Here is an 18925-nt window from a genome sequence, read left to right as displayed (position 1 = left end):
GCCTTTGGTTAACCGCAGCAGTCACATGAGATGTAACGTCCTCTCAGGAGGTCGGCCTGGAAGAACAGAGGAAAGCGTTGTTATGACAAAGCTCGGGGGTAAGTATAAGCTTTTTTTTTAGTCCTTTTAAACCAAAAAAAAAAAAAATCCTTTTTTTTTTTCCTCTCGAATCCGCCACAGAAGTCGCCTTACTTGGCTTTTTGTTGCAGGTTTCACATCAGCATTGAATTCAATGGGGAAAAATCGCAACAAAAAAGTAGCAAGTCTCATTCATTCTGCTTCTACTGTAAATGCTGCGGAATTTCCGCACAGAATTTTGATGGGGAAATTCCACCGCGTTTACGCTACATGGGAACCCAGCCTTCGCAGAGGCTTTATGCTGGCGTTAAGCTGGCCATACATTAGTGATTTCAGACAGCGGTCTTCCGAACGACGTGTCATTCGTGGTTTGTCTGAATGTCGTCATTTTGCATGACGACGCCATAAGTTAAAAGGGCAAATTGCCTTTCGATATCTGCATTGATCTTTGGCCTTGGCGTGGGTTTCTAGATCTGTTTGGCTTGAATGACTTTACAAAACTGTGCCGGACTAACACGGCAGATACATTTTCTCATAGTTATCTGTTTTTGCTCCGCGTCTGTTACGCTCATTCGTGTCACAAAAGGGCGCAAACCGTCATCAAAAATTTATCGAAATAGTCTTTCGGCTGAACAAAATCTCTAGTGCATGGCCATCATTAGAATGTGCATTCTAGACTTTCTGATATTCGTTTGTATTCGGACAAATTCAGACGACCGTGATATACGCCCATGTGACGGCCGTTAAAACGATGGCCGTCACACGGATGCATGTATTTCAATGGGGCCGTTCACACGGCCGTTGTAGAACATGTCCTATTTTCTAATGTTTTCACGGATCCCTCGATAGACAAGTCTGAGGAGCCGTGAAAACGGGACCCGCACGGGGGGAGTCAACTCGGACGTGAAAAACGTCACGTCCGAGTTTCCACATGGTCGTCTGAATTCGGCCTTCGAATGATTGCTCTGGTATGTGGATATGAATAGCCAGAGCCAGGGAGACTGCAGCTTGTACTGAGCATGTGAGAGAGCCAGGGAGCCTGCAGCTTGTACTGAGCGTGTGAGAGAGCCAGGGAGCCTGCAGCTTGTACTGAGCGTGTGAGAGAGCCAGGGAGCCTGCAGCTTGTACTGAGCGTGTGAGAGAGCCAGGGAGCCTGCAGCTTGTACTGAGCGTGTGAGAGAGCCAGGGAGCCTGCAGCTTGTACTGAGCGTGTGAGAGAGCCAGGGAGCCTGCAGCTTGTACTGAGCGTGTGAGAGAGCCAGGGAGCCTGCAGCTTGTACTGAGCGTGTGAGAGAGCCAGGGAGCCTGCAGCTTGTACTGAGCGTGTGAGAGAGCCAGGGAGCCTGCAGCTTGTACTGAGCGTGTGAGAGAGCCAGGGAGCCTGCAGCTTGTACTGAGCGTGTGAGAGAGCCAGGGAGCCTGCAGCTTGTACTGAGCGTGTGAGAGAGCCAGGGAGCCTGCAGCTTGTACTGAGCGTGTGAGAGAGCCAGGGAGCCTGCAGCTTGTACTGAGCGTGTGAGAGAGCCAGGGAGCCTGCAGCTTGTACTGAGCGTGTGAGAGAGCCAGGGAGCCTGCAGCTTGTACTGAGCGTGAGAGAGCCAGGGAGCCTGCAGCTTGTATTGAGCGTGTGAGAGAGCCAGGGAGCCTGCAGCTTGTACTGAGCGTGTGAGAGAGCCAGGGAGCCTGCAGCTTGTACTGAGCGTGTGAGAGCCAGGGAGACTGCAGCTTGTACTGAGCGTGTGTGAGAGGCGGGGGAGTCTGCAGCTTGTACTGAGCGTGTTTGAGAGCCATGGAGCCTGCAGCTTGTACTGAGCGTGTTTGAGAGCCAGGGAGACTGCAGCTAGTACTGAGCATGTGTGAGATGCAGGGAGCCTGCAGCTTGTACTGAGCGTGTGTGAGATTTCGGCATTGTACAGGAAAGGAGGGACACTGACCGATTCCTGTCAGCTCTAGGTAAGAGGAGGTTGAGATTACATCATGCATATACTCAATCTTGTATGTAGTAGGATATCGGGTGATCTAGTACACACCATGGGAGCACCATCTTAAATAAAACGGCCATAAATACAATTTAGAGACAGTTGACATGTGACGAAGGTGGTGAAATAAGGAGACGGTTTGTTAACGCTGTTTTGGGGTTAAAAATATTTTTCAGTCCAAATTTTTGGTTAAAGGGGTTCTCCAGGCATTTTATATTGATGTATTATCCTTATCAGATCGGTGAAGGGTTCGACTCCCGGCACCCCCACCGGTCAGCTGACTGATGGGGACGCGGCGTTCGTTGCCTTGGCCTCTTTAGTGTTTACCAGGCACAGCGCCGTGCACATATGTAGCGGCTGTGCCTGGAGCTTCGTCCTTTTACATGGGCCAATTATCGGGAAAACGAGCGTTCATATGAACACTTGTTTCTGATTATTACACTGTATAAACAGAGCAACGAATAGCCGATGAATGAACAAACGCTCGTTCATTGTCTGATCTGCTCGTTTTATGCAGAAATAAAAATTATCGTTGTCGGCAGCGCATCTCCCTGATTGTTCGTCCCCATACATTACTGATCATGGCTCCATGTGAAAGGAACAAACGAGGGCCGATCAACGAGCTGTCTTGTTGATCAGCGCTTGTTTTTACGCCCCATATAGGACCTTGGGTGGTCTTCTCAAAGAGGGGGTCTCCTGGAGAGGTTTTAGTGTATAACGTTAAAGACCAAGAACACGCACATACTTCTACCTTTCATAAACCTATTCTCTTTCTTAACATTAGCCTACTGATTTGCTGTGTTTTTTGTTTTGTGCTTTTCAGTGTGCTGTACAAGTAAAGCTAGAACTGGGTCATCGAGCCCAGGTTAGGAAAAAACCAACACTCGAGGGATTCACCCACGATTGGATGGTATTTGTCAGAGGACCGGATCATAGTAACATTCAGCACTTTGTGGAGAAAGTTGTTTTTCACTTACACGAAAGCTTTCCAAGACCCAAACGAGGTAAGGATCCAAAGCGATTTATTGTGCATGTGTTCCATTTTGGGAGTAACCATTGACCGTTCCCAAGTTTTGGTTTTCGGCCTTCAATGTCTTCTACGAAACCTGTTTTACCCGGTTAACTATATTCTCATTGTTAAATCAGATTTTCGGATAAATCTTTCTTGTAGCACCATGCCTACTAAATTGTGACGTTCCTGCTTTGGTCTTCTTTTGTGTTGATCAGTTTATATGATAAAAATGGTTCTTTATAGAAGTAGCTTGTTTTCTTTGCGACAGGGGAAGTGTTTGTTGTTTGCAAAGTGTAGTATTTGTTGGAAGGTATATAAAATGTTTCACCAGAGTAAAGGAAAGCTGTTCTCCCTGGCTTCTCACCAACTTTCTCATATTCCATATTTGTTGAATGGGGTTGCTGTTAGATCACCCGCTCCCATTGCTTGGCTGGGCTCGCTGAAGGAGCCTGATGAAGACATTTACAGCGCACATATGGAAGCTTTGAGCAGTAAAATGTTTACTTTCCAGAGTTTAAATAGACAGACCTCCTGTCTAGATTTAATGTATACATTGCATATTTCCCCCTCTGATTTGGGTTTCTGTGTAAATAGATATCACTAAGCCCCCAATTGTGTGATTCTTCAGGAAATGCATTAGTCCCTCAGTGGTCTGTATATGTTTCTGCTACTCTAATCTCTCCACTGGCAACATTTACTGCTGTTGATTTATGTTCTATGATAGAAATATATATATCTCTCTGTCATTTTTTGAGAATATATAATGTCTTTAAATTGTTGAATATAATGTATTTAGGCGGCTTGTTGAAAAATGTTAAATGCAAAGTCTTACTGTAATATGGCAGACTTGCGAATTACCAAATTTGAAAGACCTCTAGCCATACATTACAATTTGTGGTATTATTTAAGGTCTTGTTTAACCCATTAGTGACCACCAATACGCCTTTTCACGGCGGTTACTAATGGGCTTTATTCTGATGCAGCAGCCTTTTTTACAACACTGCGTCAACATAAATCTGCCCCACTGGGAGCAGTAAAAGCTCCATCCTCTCAGCTAGCAGAGGTAGGTGAGGGCTGGGAGCAGACCTGCTCGAGCGGGCAGGATGTTCCTACTGAATAACAACAAGCAGAGATCTTGAAAACCGAGGAATTAATAGAGGACGTGTATTGGAAAATTGTGTAACTTTTAATTCTACAAAAAAATAACATTAATTTGATGAAACCGGACAACTATTTTAATAGAGGGGAGTCTCATGTTCAGTGCCGGCCCTCATCTGTTAGCCAGAGCAAAGAGCAGCTACAAAGAGTATCTCTAGCTCTGGAGGAACCAGTGTGTGCGTTACGTGGATTATGCATTGATTTAAACGAGATCCGTGTAACTCTTAATTTTGCCTGTGGCAGCGCTGCATGGAAATTGTACACAGGCTGTCCGATTTCCCCACAAATTACAGCAGAACACTTGGGGACCCAGCCGTAGGACCCCCAGTTATCTACTTATCAAGTGACCCAGCTAATAAAATGCAATGGTCAAAGCAGACAACTCCTTTAAATAGATTGGAGGATGACCTTAACCGAGGTTGATATTATTTATCAAATAGTAATATATTTGTGTGCATGACTATGTTAGGGCCTGTTCACATCAGCTTTGGCTTTCCGTTTCGGGGTTCCGTCAGAGGTTTCCGTCGGGTGAACCCCGCAATGGAAAGTGAAACTGAAACCACAGCTTCCGTTTCCATCATCCTTGATATCAATGGTGACGGAAATATCGCTAATGGTTTCCGTTCGTCACCATTCCGGCAGGTTTCCATTTTAACGACGGAATCAATAGTGGAGTCGACTGCGTTATTGATTCCGTAGTTAAAACGGAAACCTGCCGGAATGGTGACGAACGGAAACCATTAGCGATGTTTCCGTCACCATTGATATCAATGGTGACTGAAACGAAAGCTGTGGTTTCACTTTCCGTTGTGGGGTTCACCCGACGGAAACCTCAGACGGAACCCTGGAACGGAAAGCGAACGCTGATGTGAACAGGCCCTAACTAGCACAGTTTATTCCCATCAGTTTGTTATTGTGGTGGTTTGTACAGCAGATATGACTTTTTCAAGTTCTGCTATGTGTAGATATATTGCAACTGTATTAACTTTACATGTGACAATGGACTCAAAATATTGTGTATTGCTAAAATGCCTAAATAAACATTTCAATTAAAATGAAGGAATTTGAGGGACATTTTATAAAAATCTGTAGCCTCCAAATTGTACTGTATCTAGTCTGCGTTGCCATAACAACCCAACCTTTTTTTGCTTTTATATTTCTCAACTATTACCCTATTGGTTCACACTTCGTGGATTTTGTTTCACAATTGATACGAATCTCACCCTTTGCTTTGCAAAGTGGGAAATCTGCGACAAATCCACGACGTGTGAACCTGGAATAAGTTTAAAATGGACCTGCTAAAATGTTTCAATGTAACAAATTCATATGATTACATTTGAATGTGTTCGGTTTAGTGTACAATCTAATAATTTGGTTTGCGATCTTGTATTAAAAAATCTGAGTGAATAGATTAATGCTGGTCAAAAACATGTTCGTGAGATGGTTTCATTGGCTCTGTTCAGCATCCCACGGTTCTGTCTGCTATCTGACGTCTGATCAGCAATCTTTATTGGCATCTTGAACTCGTGCAGTTTCTTAGAACAGCTCTATGGTAAATCCGCTCTGCTGTTCGCTCACAACGTTTACCGTATAGCGATCTCTGAATAAAGACTGAGTAACGTATGACCTCTGATCTAAGATGCTACAAATGAAAGCTCAATATCTAAATTTAAATCTCACAGGGTATTTCCCAACTGTGGTTTTTTTCCCCTCTAGTAATACGTTCTCAGAGTTGGTGTAGAAATGTATATAAGAGGCACGATTTAGGGTTTTCTGTACGTCACTTATATATCGCCAGTAGCTGCAGGGCAGTAAGTAATGGGAGTGCTGGTAATTCTTGAGGCAGCAGCATACAGATTAAAGAGAAGAGAGAACACCTCCCTGTGGGATTATCATGTCAAGGATTCTATTATGTATTCCATCTCGGCATTATGCACCCTCCATGCCCTGTTTGTTCTTTATTGCTCTTTAATGTGATTTCATAAGGATGGCTCCTAACTGTAATCTCCATTAAGGTCCTTAAAGGGAATGTGTCACGAATGAAACCTTTTTTTTTATTTTTTTTTAAGTAAATTACTTATTTCTATTATATTTTTAAAGTATTTTTTTTCTTTTTTTCCGTATGGTGGAAAGTATTAAAAATTCAATAATAAGTTGACATTTTCCCTATGTTGGCCACCAGATGGAGCACTTCCCAGAATTACAGCAAGGTGAATAAGGCAAAGCAACCTGACTCACAGCTGCCGTAAATGTGGGAGGGAATCTCACCCCCACCCTCCCACAAGCCAGGAAAAGGTGTCTTCAAATTGCTAAGCAGTGTCCGGATTTTGGCAGCGTTTTTTTACGGCTGTTTTTCTATAGTCAATGAAAAACTGCTCCAAAAATGTCCCTAGAAGTGATATGCACTTCTTTTTTACGTGCCGTTTTTGGAAAATGGCCGCGTAAAAAAATGCCCCGCCATATTTCCCATTGAAATCAATGGGCAGATGCTTGTAGGCCTTCTGCTTCCAAGTTTTCAGCCGTTTCAGCTGAAAACACTGTGTGAAGATACCATTAGAATTATGAAAGTGAAGTGAATGACTTTTCAGTTGACAGGTTCACACGGCGTGTATTTGACACGTTTTGTTTTTTTTGCGCATTTTACATGCCTCTCCTGCTAAATGTCTTTATCCCTCCATCCTGCTGACAGTCTCCTCCAGGATCACCACCCAATACTGCTGACCGTCTCCTCCAGCATCACGGTCAGCAGGATTGTATGGTGACGCTGGAGGAGACGGTCAGCAGTATTGGGTGGTGATGATGGAGACTGTTAGCAAGATTGTATGGTGATGCTGGAGGAGACTGTCAGCAAGAGTGGGGGGGGCCCGCCGGGGGTCACTAGAGCGGAGGTCTGTGAGAGAGAGAGAGAGAGACAAACAGTGACACACACACCTTACCTGCAGTGCAGCCAGTCTTCATAATGGCGCCTACAAACCAGCTTCTCTGCTGTGTGACTCTGACCTGCGTCTGCGCAGTACAGAGCCAGATGGCAGAAGCATTGAACGGGAGCCGTTCATTGTGTCCTATGCCCTGTAGCTGCCGTATTCCATCTGTGTATGTGTTGTCAAGAGACACATACACAAATGAAATAAAACATGGCAGCCCCCAGTACAGTAAGAAAGTGTTAAAAAAAACATTGTGTGTGAGAAATTAGTCAATATAATATTTTATTAAATAAAAACACAGAAATGAATAAAAAATAAATAAATCCTGACACTGTCCCTTTAACACAGAACAATAGGCTATGGAAATGCCTCTTTACTAGTACCAGAGTAATTGCATGTAGAGCTGGAGCTCCAGGTTTGTGGTCATAAACTAGTTCAGAGGGAAGTTATCTGGGGAACCCTCGGCTCAAATGGCGTACAGTTTGTTCAGCAGTTAAACACAATATATGGAGCGATCAGGTTTCCCCTCAAAGTTAGCAGAAGAGATACAAAACCTTCAATTTGTCGAGTTCAGTAAATCTTCTTCCTCCGCTCCAGAATTCCCACAGATTTGTTTGCAAATGTATGAATATTTGTATTTATTCTAATGAAGATAGGGCCTCTAAGTCACTAGTGATGTTTTCTCATGGTAGCTCTTTGCTATTGAAGGGGTAATCCATATTTCCAGTACATCCCTCATGACAGCACTACAGGAGGTTGCCCTCTTGACCTCTGTAGGGACAGGAAGACAGAGAGGTTAAAAAGGCCCCTCCCACCACCCACTTGCCAGTGTTCTTCCTGTCCCCACAAGGGTCAGGAGCAGAGAGCGTCGCTCCTGTATTAGTGCAGAAAGAAACTCGGGCAGGGGGCAAGTTCGGGGGGTCCGTGCACTCCCCCTTCTCCCCCCTAAAGCCCAGGCTAACACCCCTCATACGACGGGTCCCTTAGCTCCCTCCCTAAGACACGTACCGGAGGAATCCTAGGCAGGGTTCTGGTAGTGTGTGGGGGCTGGGGTTTCCCAAGCAGGCTTCGGCCGGACTGTGGACCAGGCGGGGACCGGCAGCTCCATAGGCATGGACGCACCGGCAGGGATCCTCGCTGCACCGCATAGCAAGCCTTAGCGCCGGCTATGGCGGCTGCACTCCAGGTACACGCTGGACGAATAGCCGACCGGAAATGACGTCGGGCTACTTCCGGTCCGCGGCCATCTTGGAAGGCGGGAAATTCAAAACGCCTGCATTTAAAGGGACACGCGCAGGTATGTAGTTAGAGCTGATAACTCTAACTTGGATTTATTTTTTGTGGATTGCATATTGCATTGCCTGTTACCTGTTGCGATATGGAACTTCCTCATCCTGATGGAACTCCAGATATGTCCCAGGGTCACGTGAGTCTCACCCTTGGGGAAGGGTATGACCCCTTATGTATGTACGCCATACTTTACCTACCTTCTGTTTTCTCTAGGGAAAAGATTTCTCTCAGAGACAAACTGATAAAAAGAAGGTTAAAAAAATGTGCGACTTGTGCAAAAAAATTGCCAGAGTCCCATAAAAAACAATTGTGTCAGGATTGTATTACCAAAATACTAAAGGAGGAACAACCAACGTTCATGTCCGAACTTAGGACTATGATTCGTGAGGAAGTGGGTCAGTCAGTAGCCTCCCTCGCCCCTCCGCAAGAAACTCCCTCACACTCCCAGGCAAAAAGACCACGGATTGAAGTGGATCAAAAATATTGGCCTCCTTCTCAGGGGTCGGACTCTGAACAGGAATGCTATTACCTATCGGAAGATGAGTTAGAGGAAAGAGAGGAACTCTTACCTTCAACTTCTTCCACTCAAGAGAAAAAAAAATTCTTCTCTTCCGAGATGTCGGATACCTTAATTCAAGCAATACGGGAAACTATGGATATTCCCGAAGAGGACCAACCACATACCATCCAGGATGAGATGTTTGGAGGTCTAACGGAAAAGAAAACAAGGGTTTTTCCGGTAAACGAAAATCTTAAAAGAATGGTGACAACTGAATGGGAAGATTCAGAAAAAAGGCTCTTCATTTCAAGAGATTTTAAAAACAGACTTCTCTTTGATCCAGAGGACACTAAGCCTTGGGATGAAATCCCAAAAGTAGATGTCCCAGTCGCCAGGGTTGCTAAAAAAAACGCAATCCCATTTGAAGATTCCTCTCAGTTGAGGGACACCATGGACCGAAAGGCAGACGGATTACTGAAAAGAGTGTGGGAATCTTCCTCTTCCTTGATCTCAACTAATATCGCGGCCACATCAGTAGCAAGAGCAATGTTCATATGGCTAAACCAGCTAGAGACCCATTTGATGATGAAGACATCACGACAAGAGCTACTAGAATCTCTACCTTTACTAAAAATGGCAACCGGATTCTTAGTAGACACTTCAGCGGAATCTATTAGATTTGCTGCCAGGAATGGGGCGCTCTCAAATTCTGCTAGAAGAGCATTATGGCTCAAAATGTGGTCAGGAGATACTAAGTCCAAAAACAAGTTGTGTTCTATCCCATTTACAGGGTCTCTGATGTTCGGTCCTCTCCTTGATAACATACTGGAGAGTGCAACAGATAGAAAAAAGGGGTTTCCTGAAGAGAAACCAAAAAAAAAAAAAACCCCTCAATTTGGAAGATTTCGCCAACAGAGGGATCCTACTTCACAGAACTACAGCGGTAAAGGGAAGTCCGGACGCTGGAGTTACCCCAAAGGAAAAAGGGGTCGAGGATATCTCCTTAACCCAAATAATTCATTCCAGCCCTCAAAGCAATGACGCCAAGAGTGTGGGGGGAAGACTCCTACAATTTTATCCCGAATGGTCGAGAATAACCCAGAACCCCTGGGTTCTAAAGATAATAGAAGAAGGATACAAAATAGAATTTTCCTCCATTCCTCCAGAGAAATTCCTAATAACCCAGTACCAAGCAAAAGATCTTCATCAGATACTTATCCAGGACGTCCAGAAACTACTCAGATTGAGAGCCATTTCCCCAGTTCCCCACAGCGAGATATGCAAGGGCCACTATTCGAAAATCTTCTTGGTCAAAAAACCAAACGGTTCCTACAGGACAATAATCAACCTGAAGGTCCTAAACAAATGGGTGAATTATCGGAAATTCAAGATGGAGTCTATCAGATCGACTATTCCTCTAATAAGGGAAGAGGCATCAATGTGTACGATCGATTTAAAGGATGCGTATTATCACGTTCCTATCCACCCCGCGTACCAGAGATTCCTCAGATTCGCAATTCAGGATGGTCCTTCCGTTCTCCACTTCCAGTTTGTCTGCCTCCCCTTCGGCCTTTCCTCCGCCCCCAGAATTTTTACAAAAATTAAGGCAGAGATCATGGCATTCGTAAGAAGTCAGGGTATAGTAATTAACCCATATCTAGACGACTTCTAGTTGACAGCAGATACTCAGGCAATCTTAGTCAGTCATCGGTCACAGGTTCTTTCCCTACTACAAGAATTGGGATGGATAGTCAACTTTCAGAAGTAGAGTCTTCCTCCCCAGAAACAGAAGGTCTTCTTAGGAGTACTGCTGGACTCCTCCCTTCAACATTCCTTCCTCCCAAGAGAGAAACAAATACTCCTACTGGCAGAAGTAAGAAAATTTTGGGGGAAAGATACCTGTTCCATAAGGGAATGTATGCGGATGTTGGGAATGATGACGTCTTGCATCCAATCTATTCCATGGAGCCAATTTCACTCCAGACGGTGAAATCATCCCTCCTGTGGTGGCTCTGCACAAACAACATAGACAAGGGAGTCCCCTGGAGAATTTCTCCTTATGTAGTGATTACCACAGATGCCAGCAAACACGGCTGGGGGTCAGTAATCCAAGACCAACACTTTCAGGGCACATGGACTGGTCAAATGAAGATGATGTCCTCAAACTTCAAAGAACTAAGAGCTGTATGGGAGACACTTATAAGAGCTTCACCCACCATAAAAGGGAAGCATATAAGAATTTTATCGGACAACACGACAGCAGTGTCCTTTCTTCGCCATCAAGGGGGAACAAGACACACTCTTCTTCAGGCCCTCTCTGCACAAATTTTCAGTTGGGCAGAAGAAAACGTCCTATCAGTCACGGCAGTCCACCTAAAAGGCTCAGAGAACCTATCAGCAGATTTCCGGAGTCGGGAAAAAGTAGACCCAGGAGAATGGTCCCTAAACAAGGAAGTCTTTCGGTCCCTAACCCGAAATTGGGGTTATCCACAAATAGACCTGTTTGCCACGAGGAAAAACACTCAAGTAGAGACATTCTTCTCCCTAAATCTCAGACAACCCATTGGGAGTAGATGCATTGTCCCAACACTGGGACATGGATCTGGCCTATGCCTTTCCTCCGTTTCCTCTAATACCAATGGTGTTAAGAAGAATCCAGGAAGATTTGACAAAGCTCATCATTATTCTTCCCTATTGGCCGAAAAGAAGTTGGTTTCCAATCGTACAATACCTAGCGTTGGAAGATCCTATCATGCTCCCAGTCAAGGAGAATCTTCTCTCCCAGGGTCCCTTATTCTTCCAGGGAATAGAGACTCTGAAATTGTCAGCCTGGATCCTGAAAGGCAGATCTTGAGGAACCACGGTCTGTCAGACGAGGTAATTTCAACTATCTTATCAAGTCATAAAGAAGTTACCTCTAAAATCTATCAAAAAAATTGGAAGAAATTCTGTTCCTGGCATGGAATCCCAGGACCAGATCCCTTTTCTCCCAACATTGCGAAAATCCTAGATTTTTTACAATCGGGATTCAAAAAAGGACTTAGCCCTAGTACCTTAAAAGTACAGATTTCAGCCTTAGGTAATTTTTTTAACACTCCTCTGGCTGAACATCGGTGGATCAGAAGATTCACCCAAGCGGTCTCTAAACTGAAACCTTCCCTAAAGAAATCAGTTCCTACCTTTTGAATGTGGTGTTAACGACTCTTTGTGAGCCCCCCTTTGAGCCGCTCGACGAAATTAGTATGCATTTTTTAACTCTAAAAGCTGCATTCTTAGTCGCTATTACTTCAGCAAGAAGGATTGGAGAAATCCAATCTCTGTCAGTCATAGAACCGTACCTAAAAGTACAAGAGGATAAGATCATCCTAAAGCTGGATCCCTCATTTATTCCAAAGGTATCTACCGCTTTCCATAGAGAACAAGAAATAATTCTACCTTACTTTTATCCAGATCCAAAAGACCAACAAGAAGAAAAATTCCATTGCCTGGATGTCCGGCGAACAATTCTTCAGTATCTGGATAGAACCTCCTCCTGGAGACAAGATAAAAATCTATTTGTCCTATTCGGGGGAAAGAATAGAGGAAAGAAAGCCTCAAAAGGCTCTCTAGCGAGATGGGTAAAAACCACCATACAAGAAGCCTACAAGTCCCAAGGATTATGTGCCCCACAAGGCATCAGAGCCCATTCAACAAGGGCAGTCTCGGCATCCTGGGCAGAAAGAAGAGAAGCCTCTATGGACCAAATCTGCAGAGCTGCCACTTGGTCAAGCCATCATACGTTTTACAAACATTATAGACTCGATGTGCTGTCCGATACGGATTTAAGTTTTGGACAGAAAGGCCTTCAATCCATAGTCCCGCCCTGAGCATTATAATCTGGTATTGCTCCTGTGGTGCTGTCATGAGGGATGTACTGGAAAATAGCAATTAGACCTACCGGTAATTGTATTTCCAGGAATCCATCATGACAGCACCATTACATCCCTCCCTGATTGAATTCTGATTTGTGCAATTAACATGTCAGTTATTATCCCTAGAAATAAAATAGGGTTGCATCCATCCTGGTGTAGTAATTGAAAAACACTGGCAAGTGGGTGGTGGGAGGGGCCTTTTAACCTCTCTGTCTTCCTGTCCCTACAGAGGTCAATAGGGCAACCTCCTGTAGTGCTGTCATGATGGATTCCTGGAAATACAATTACCGGTAGGTCTAATTGCTATTTTTCCCTTAAAGGGGTTGTCCAGTTTTAATTTTTTTTTTATTTGTAGATTAGGAAATCATACAGTTTTCTAATATACATGTATTAGAAATTTTGCTTACATTTATTTTAGTGCATGAGGCCCCTGTCACAGTAGAATGGTACTGCCCACAGATTAGTCCTGTGTAATGTATCCACAAGCTAACTGAATATGACTAAACATGGTGTCAGTCATGTGACCCACATACTCACCGATGCGGCGCTGTCTTCTTCAGGTAATGTCTCTCGTCTTCACTGGATCTGCGAAGGCGACGTGATGACACTCACCGATGCAGCTCGTCTTCACGCGTGGTCTCTCGACTTCAGGGGATCTGCGAAGGCGGTGCAATGATGTAATCGCGTCGCCTTCGCAGAACCCGAGAAGACGAGAGACCACACCTAAAGATGTTGGCGCTGCATCGGTGAGTGTCATCGAGCTGCCAATAGCCAGTAAGGGAACTAATAGTTCCCTTGTCAATCTCCATGTCACAGATCAATTTTTAACGGTTGTTACATGTATTGACAGCTGTTAAAACGGATCTATTGACTTCTATGAGAGCCGACAGGCCGTGAAAACGGCCAAAAATAGGACGTCCTATTTTTTTACGCCCATTATTCACGGGGCATTAAAAAAAACGGCCGTGTGAATACACCCATAGAACATCATTGTTCTGAAAACGGCCGCATTTTCCACTGTCGTGTGAATAAGGCCTAAGAGCTGCTCCTCACAGACACTGACAGACATGATGATGAGATGTTACTGTAGGTAGAAATACTTTATAACTTCTGCTCCCCAATAAGCTTTTATACACCTGGACAGTGTTACCTGAATGGCAGTGGTCACCTGATGTGGGTCACATGACTGTCCATTCAGTTATCCTATGCGTGCTTTTCTAAGGACAAATCCGTGGGCTATGGCATTTTTATTTTTAGACCGAGACCACTACACTGATATAAGAAAGGTTTGTTAGCAGAATTTTAAATACATGTATATTAGAAATCTGTATGATTTCCTATTGTATAACTACATGTATCGAATAAATAATAATTACAGACCCATTCACTTCTGTGGCCGACTGACACCTTCCCGTATATTTATATTTCTATATATAGAAACCTTCTGTAAAAAATAGTACGTCCTATTTTTTCTTTTTTTTTTATGGCCCGCGCTCCCATACTTTATAATGGGAGCACGGACCGTGATTACACTCTGTGGGGTGTAGCAGGTACCCCTCCAGATTAGTCACCCCCTGCTCCAGCTTCCGCCGCATGTTGCTGCTCATCTCCAGTGCTAACCACTGAACCATCGTGCTGCCCATGTCTGTGGAAGCCATGGTCAGGCCACTGAGAGCTAACAATTGATGCCAGGGCTTGCGTGATTCATTTATACTGCTATTCCAGCTGTACTTGGCTTGTGATACCAATATGTTTCCAATACAATGGTATTCATTCCTTTACAAGCTATATAATACAGATAACAAGAAGTCCCTTTTCAGGCTGTAAGGTATACAGTGTACTGCTCACAAAGGAAGCTTCATCATGACCTTTCTGGGGCATTACATTCCGCAATGAATGGACTTTAATTTCATGAATTTAAATCATAACCATTTGCAGACATTATTTTAAATATATTACTGGCTGTCATACTGTACAGTTTACTTGACTATGGCGCTTCACATAGGTTTTTGTGTTAGTTTATTATACCTATTCTATTTTTGTGTGCTATTTGTTACATACAGCATGCTTGCGGTTTCCTCCGATTCTGATGCACTTTGTGTTGTATATGCATGTGTGTGTGTGTATATAGTGTATGTGTGTGTGTGTGTATATATGTATATATGTATATGTATATATATATATATATATATATATATATATATTTTTAGTAGCTTGTTTTATTTTTATTTTTTTTAAGAGTGGCGCTATGCAAACCAGTCCTTGCTATATAAAGCACCAGCGCAGCAAGTTTCAATATTCCCCTGGTGATTCAGTTTATGTCCTTAGGGAAGTGATTGCCAGCGGGGCTTAGAAATTGTTGCTAGGTGGTGAGAAGCAGCTACTTGGTTTTGCTCATGATGAGGCAAATCTAGCATCTAAGATGAGTCCCATATGCTTCTTTCTCTTTTGGAAAGACCATTGATGGGTTGGATTCTAGAACTTTACTATTTGTGCGCTGACGTTTCTTGTACTTGGTCTGTATGTGTTTCCGCGATGTGACAAGTGCTGGGAAATTTGCCAGTTTACATGGCCCTGCAGAGACCTTGTCATTTTATAATTACACATGACTCAGAACATTTTCTATTTGGCTGAAGTTCATTGTACACTGAACAAGCCACTGACTTCTCTGATTCATTTCATTTTCCACAGAATGCAAAATTGCAGTAATGTACATCAGAAAGTCACCTTATCGGTTTTACATGTGACAGTCTAACCGACTAGTCTAAATTGAGGACTCCTTTTTTTTTTTAGTTCTTTACAGGGATTCTCTGGCTTTAAATAAACAGTGTTATAATAGCTGAGGACGAACAGTGCTTTAGTGTCCAAAGTTATTATATACGTACAGTATAATAGACATAAAATAAGTAACTTTAAGAGTATAGTACTTTCCATTGATTCTGTGTTACATAATATGTTCAAGTTTATAGCTGCATTCACATTGGAATCAATCAACCAGCTCATTGTCAGACAGATCCTTAGGCGGAATTCACACGGCCGGGTGCCAGCCGTTCATATATCGGCCGTCACCCGGCTGCATTAGGAACAATAGGCTATTCACACGGCCGATTTTTTTTTTGACGGGCTGGGAAAACCGGCCGTCAAAAAATGGGACATGCCCTATTTTAGGCCGGGTGCCCGGCTCCCATAGAAGTCTATGGGGCCGGGTAATACACGGCCATCACCGGAATGTGTCCCGAGTGATGGCCATGTCTTCCGTCGCTCGTGCTCTCTCTCTCCTCCTCCTCCTCCTCCTCCTCCTCCTCCTCCTCACAGTGGAGAGTGCATGTGAGGAGGAGGAGGGTCTTTTTTTGCTCCCTGTAGGAGTCGGAATCCCCAATCCCCGGCCGGGGATTGGGGATTCCGCTACAGGAGAAGTGCGTGACTACACTGTCCATATATGGACACAGCGAAGTCACTTCTGCAGCGGAATCCCTGACTCTATGGCCGGGGATTCCGCTACAGGAGACGTGCGTGACTACACTGTCCATATGTGGACACAGTGACGTCACTCACTTCTGAAGCGGAATTCATATATGGACATTGAAGTCTGTGACTTCTCCTGGAATGTGGGGGGGGGCTGTGTGGCAACCCCTACAGGGGACTTGGATGGCATCACCTACAGGCGGCCTGGATGGCATTACCTACAAGGGTCAGGGTGGCATTACCTACAAGGGTCAGGGTGGCATTACCTACAAGGGTCAGGGTGGCATTACCAACAGGGAGCTGGGTGGCATTACCTACAAGGGGCAGGGTGGCATTACCTGCAGGGGGCTGGGTGGCATTATCTACAGAGAGCTGTGTGTGGCAACAAATTTAAATGAAATTCATCCGATTTTAAAACGGACAGGGGAAAAAAACGGCTGCAAATCAGGTCCAAAACGGCCGATTATCCTGGCAGACACTCGGACCATGTCGTGTGAATGAGGCCTTAGGAGCTTAGCTACTAGGCTCCTGTAATGCAGTATCTGATGTACAGACTACACTTCCCAGAATTCAAATCACCAGAGGAAACTCGTGTCAGCATTCTACACAAAGAATTACTGGAAGATTTCAGCTCTGAAGACTTCATGATTAATAATGCAGCTCAGAACTTTGAAACCGAATGTAACATAGTATTTGTACAAAAAAAGTAATCCAATGTACTTTTAAAGTTATGCAAGTATTAACGCCTTGGAGACACCGCTAATTCTTGTATTTTAATTTTACTTTTTCCATTGTCGCATTCCAAGAGCCATCATTTAGACAAGTTGTAGTTTTTAATGGCACCATTTAATATGCCATTATAATATACTGGGAAACTGAAAGGAAAAGTTCTTTGTTGGGTCGAATGGAAAATAACAGCAATTCCTCCATATTTGTTTTTGTTGGGTTTTCGGTATTCACAGTGAGGTAAAACAATGTTTTTTTTGTTTGTTTTTTTATGTACTAATTTTTTTTTAAAAAAGAATAATTTGAGAGCTATAACTTTTTTTAATTTTTTTTTATTTTTATTTCTCTATCGATGGAGCAATTTGTGGGCTTGATTTTTGCGTGTTGATCCTAGCTTTTTTTATTGGTATGAATCTGTTGCACATAAAACTTTTCCATATATATATTTATTAGATTTTTATTTATTTTTAAACGAGGTGACCAAAAAACAACAATTCTTGCGTAGTTGTTTGTTTATTTTTTTCCTTCGGTGTCCATCTGGCAGGTTAAATACCATGATATTTTACTATTTCAGACTTTAGGGATGTTGTGATTCCAATTATGTTGGCTTAATAATAGGTCACTGGCAACAGACTTGGAGCCCTTCAGCAGGCCTTCGGCTGCTGTGGCAACTGACTGGCACCCCGCGACTTTCATCATGTGGAGAAGGCGGCGATCGATGTACAGACCGAGCTCCCTCCTGACCACTCCTGACTGAGCGGTTAAACAGCTGGGATCGGCGTGTGAAATCAGTTAGGAGGAGGCAGCCACAGCAACCTTATTAACAAAGGCCACTAGAATTAAAGTATCCGCGTCCTATATAGTTATTACACTTGTCCGCTGAGCGGCTTCAATTTTGTTTCTGTGGTGTATACTGAATCTGCTGAGAACTCCGAACAAGGGTAGTATATAACTCTGTTGCAGAGCTTGTTCAATAACCATAATTCTTGGCAATTCCTGCTATCTTTGAATGGTATAGACTGGCAGAACGTTCTCTGCATACTCTGTCCTTAAAGGCTATGTACACCTTTCACATCATTCCCTTTTTTATTTAGTATATATATATATATATATATATATATATATATATTTATAATCTATATCTACTAGCCCTTCCCAACCAATTAGAATATCATACATTTTTTTCTTTCTTTCAGTATTTCAATTCAAAAAGTGAAACTCATATTACATAGATCACTCTGTGTGTAATGAATCTATTTCCAGCATTTTTTTTTTTCTTTTTCCGTCTACCAGGAAATTTTCCAGCACTTCAAGCTTCCCTCTGCTGACAAGCTTTATGGAGATGCTGATTTCATTTTCCAGCAGGACTTGGCACCTGCCCACACTGCCAAAACTACCAATACCTGGTTTACTAACCACAATATCACTGTGCTTGATTGGCCGGCAAACTCGCCTGACCTAAACCCTATAGAGAATCTATGGGGTATTGTCAAGAGGAAGATGAGACACCAGACCAAACAGTGCAGATGAGCTGAAGGCCGCTATCAAAGCAATCTGGGCTTCCATAACACCTCAGCAGTGCCACAGGCTGATCGCCTCCATGCCACGCCGCATTGATGCAGTAATTCATGCAGAAGGAGCCCTGACCAAGTATTGAGTGCATATACTGTACATACTTTGCAGTAGGACAACATTTCAGTATTAGAAATCATTTTTGAATTTGGGCTTATATAATATTCTAATTTTCTGAGACACTAAATTTTGGGTTTTCATTAACTGTTATCATCAACATTAAAAAAAAAAAAAAAAAAATGCTGGAAATAGATCACTCTGTGTGTAATGAATCTATAGAATATGGGAGTTTCACTTTTTGAATTGAATTA

At 43.4% G+C, this 18925-nt stretch overlaps 1 protein-coding gene across 5 annotated transcripts in view; it reads left to right on the top strand.

Moving 5' to 3' along the window:
* The window catches only part of MLLT3 (MLLT3 super elongation complex subunit), a 270826-nt gene that overhangs the window by 2626 nt on the left and 249275 nt on the right, over positions 1 to 18925 (top strand). For all 5 annotated transcript variants that reach the window (XM_075825946.1, XM_075825963.1, XM_075825938.1 and 2 more), the window contains exon 2: positions 2881 to 3061. In XM_075825946.1, the coding sequence (XP_075682061.1) occupies positions 2881 to 3061 (181 nt within the window). The remainder of the gene's footprint in view (positions 1 to 2880; positions 3062 to 18925) is intronic.

This window comes from Rhinoderma darwinii, chromosome 1, assembly GCF_050947455.1.
Source record: "Rhinoderma darwinii isolate aRhiDar2 chromosome 1, aRhiDar2.hap1, whole genome shotgun sequence".
Classification (NCBI taxonomy): Eukaryota; Metazoa; Chordata; class Amphibia; order Anura; family Rhinodermatidae; genus Rhinoderma; species Rhinoderma darwinii.
Note: the sequence above shows the minus strand (reverse complement) of the source record. Positions and strands in the feature narration are given on the sequence as shown.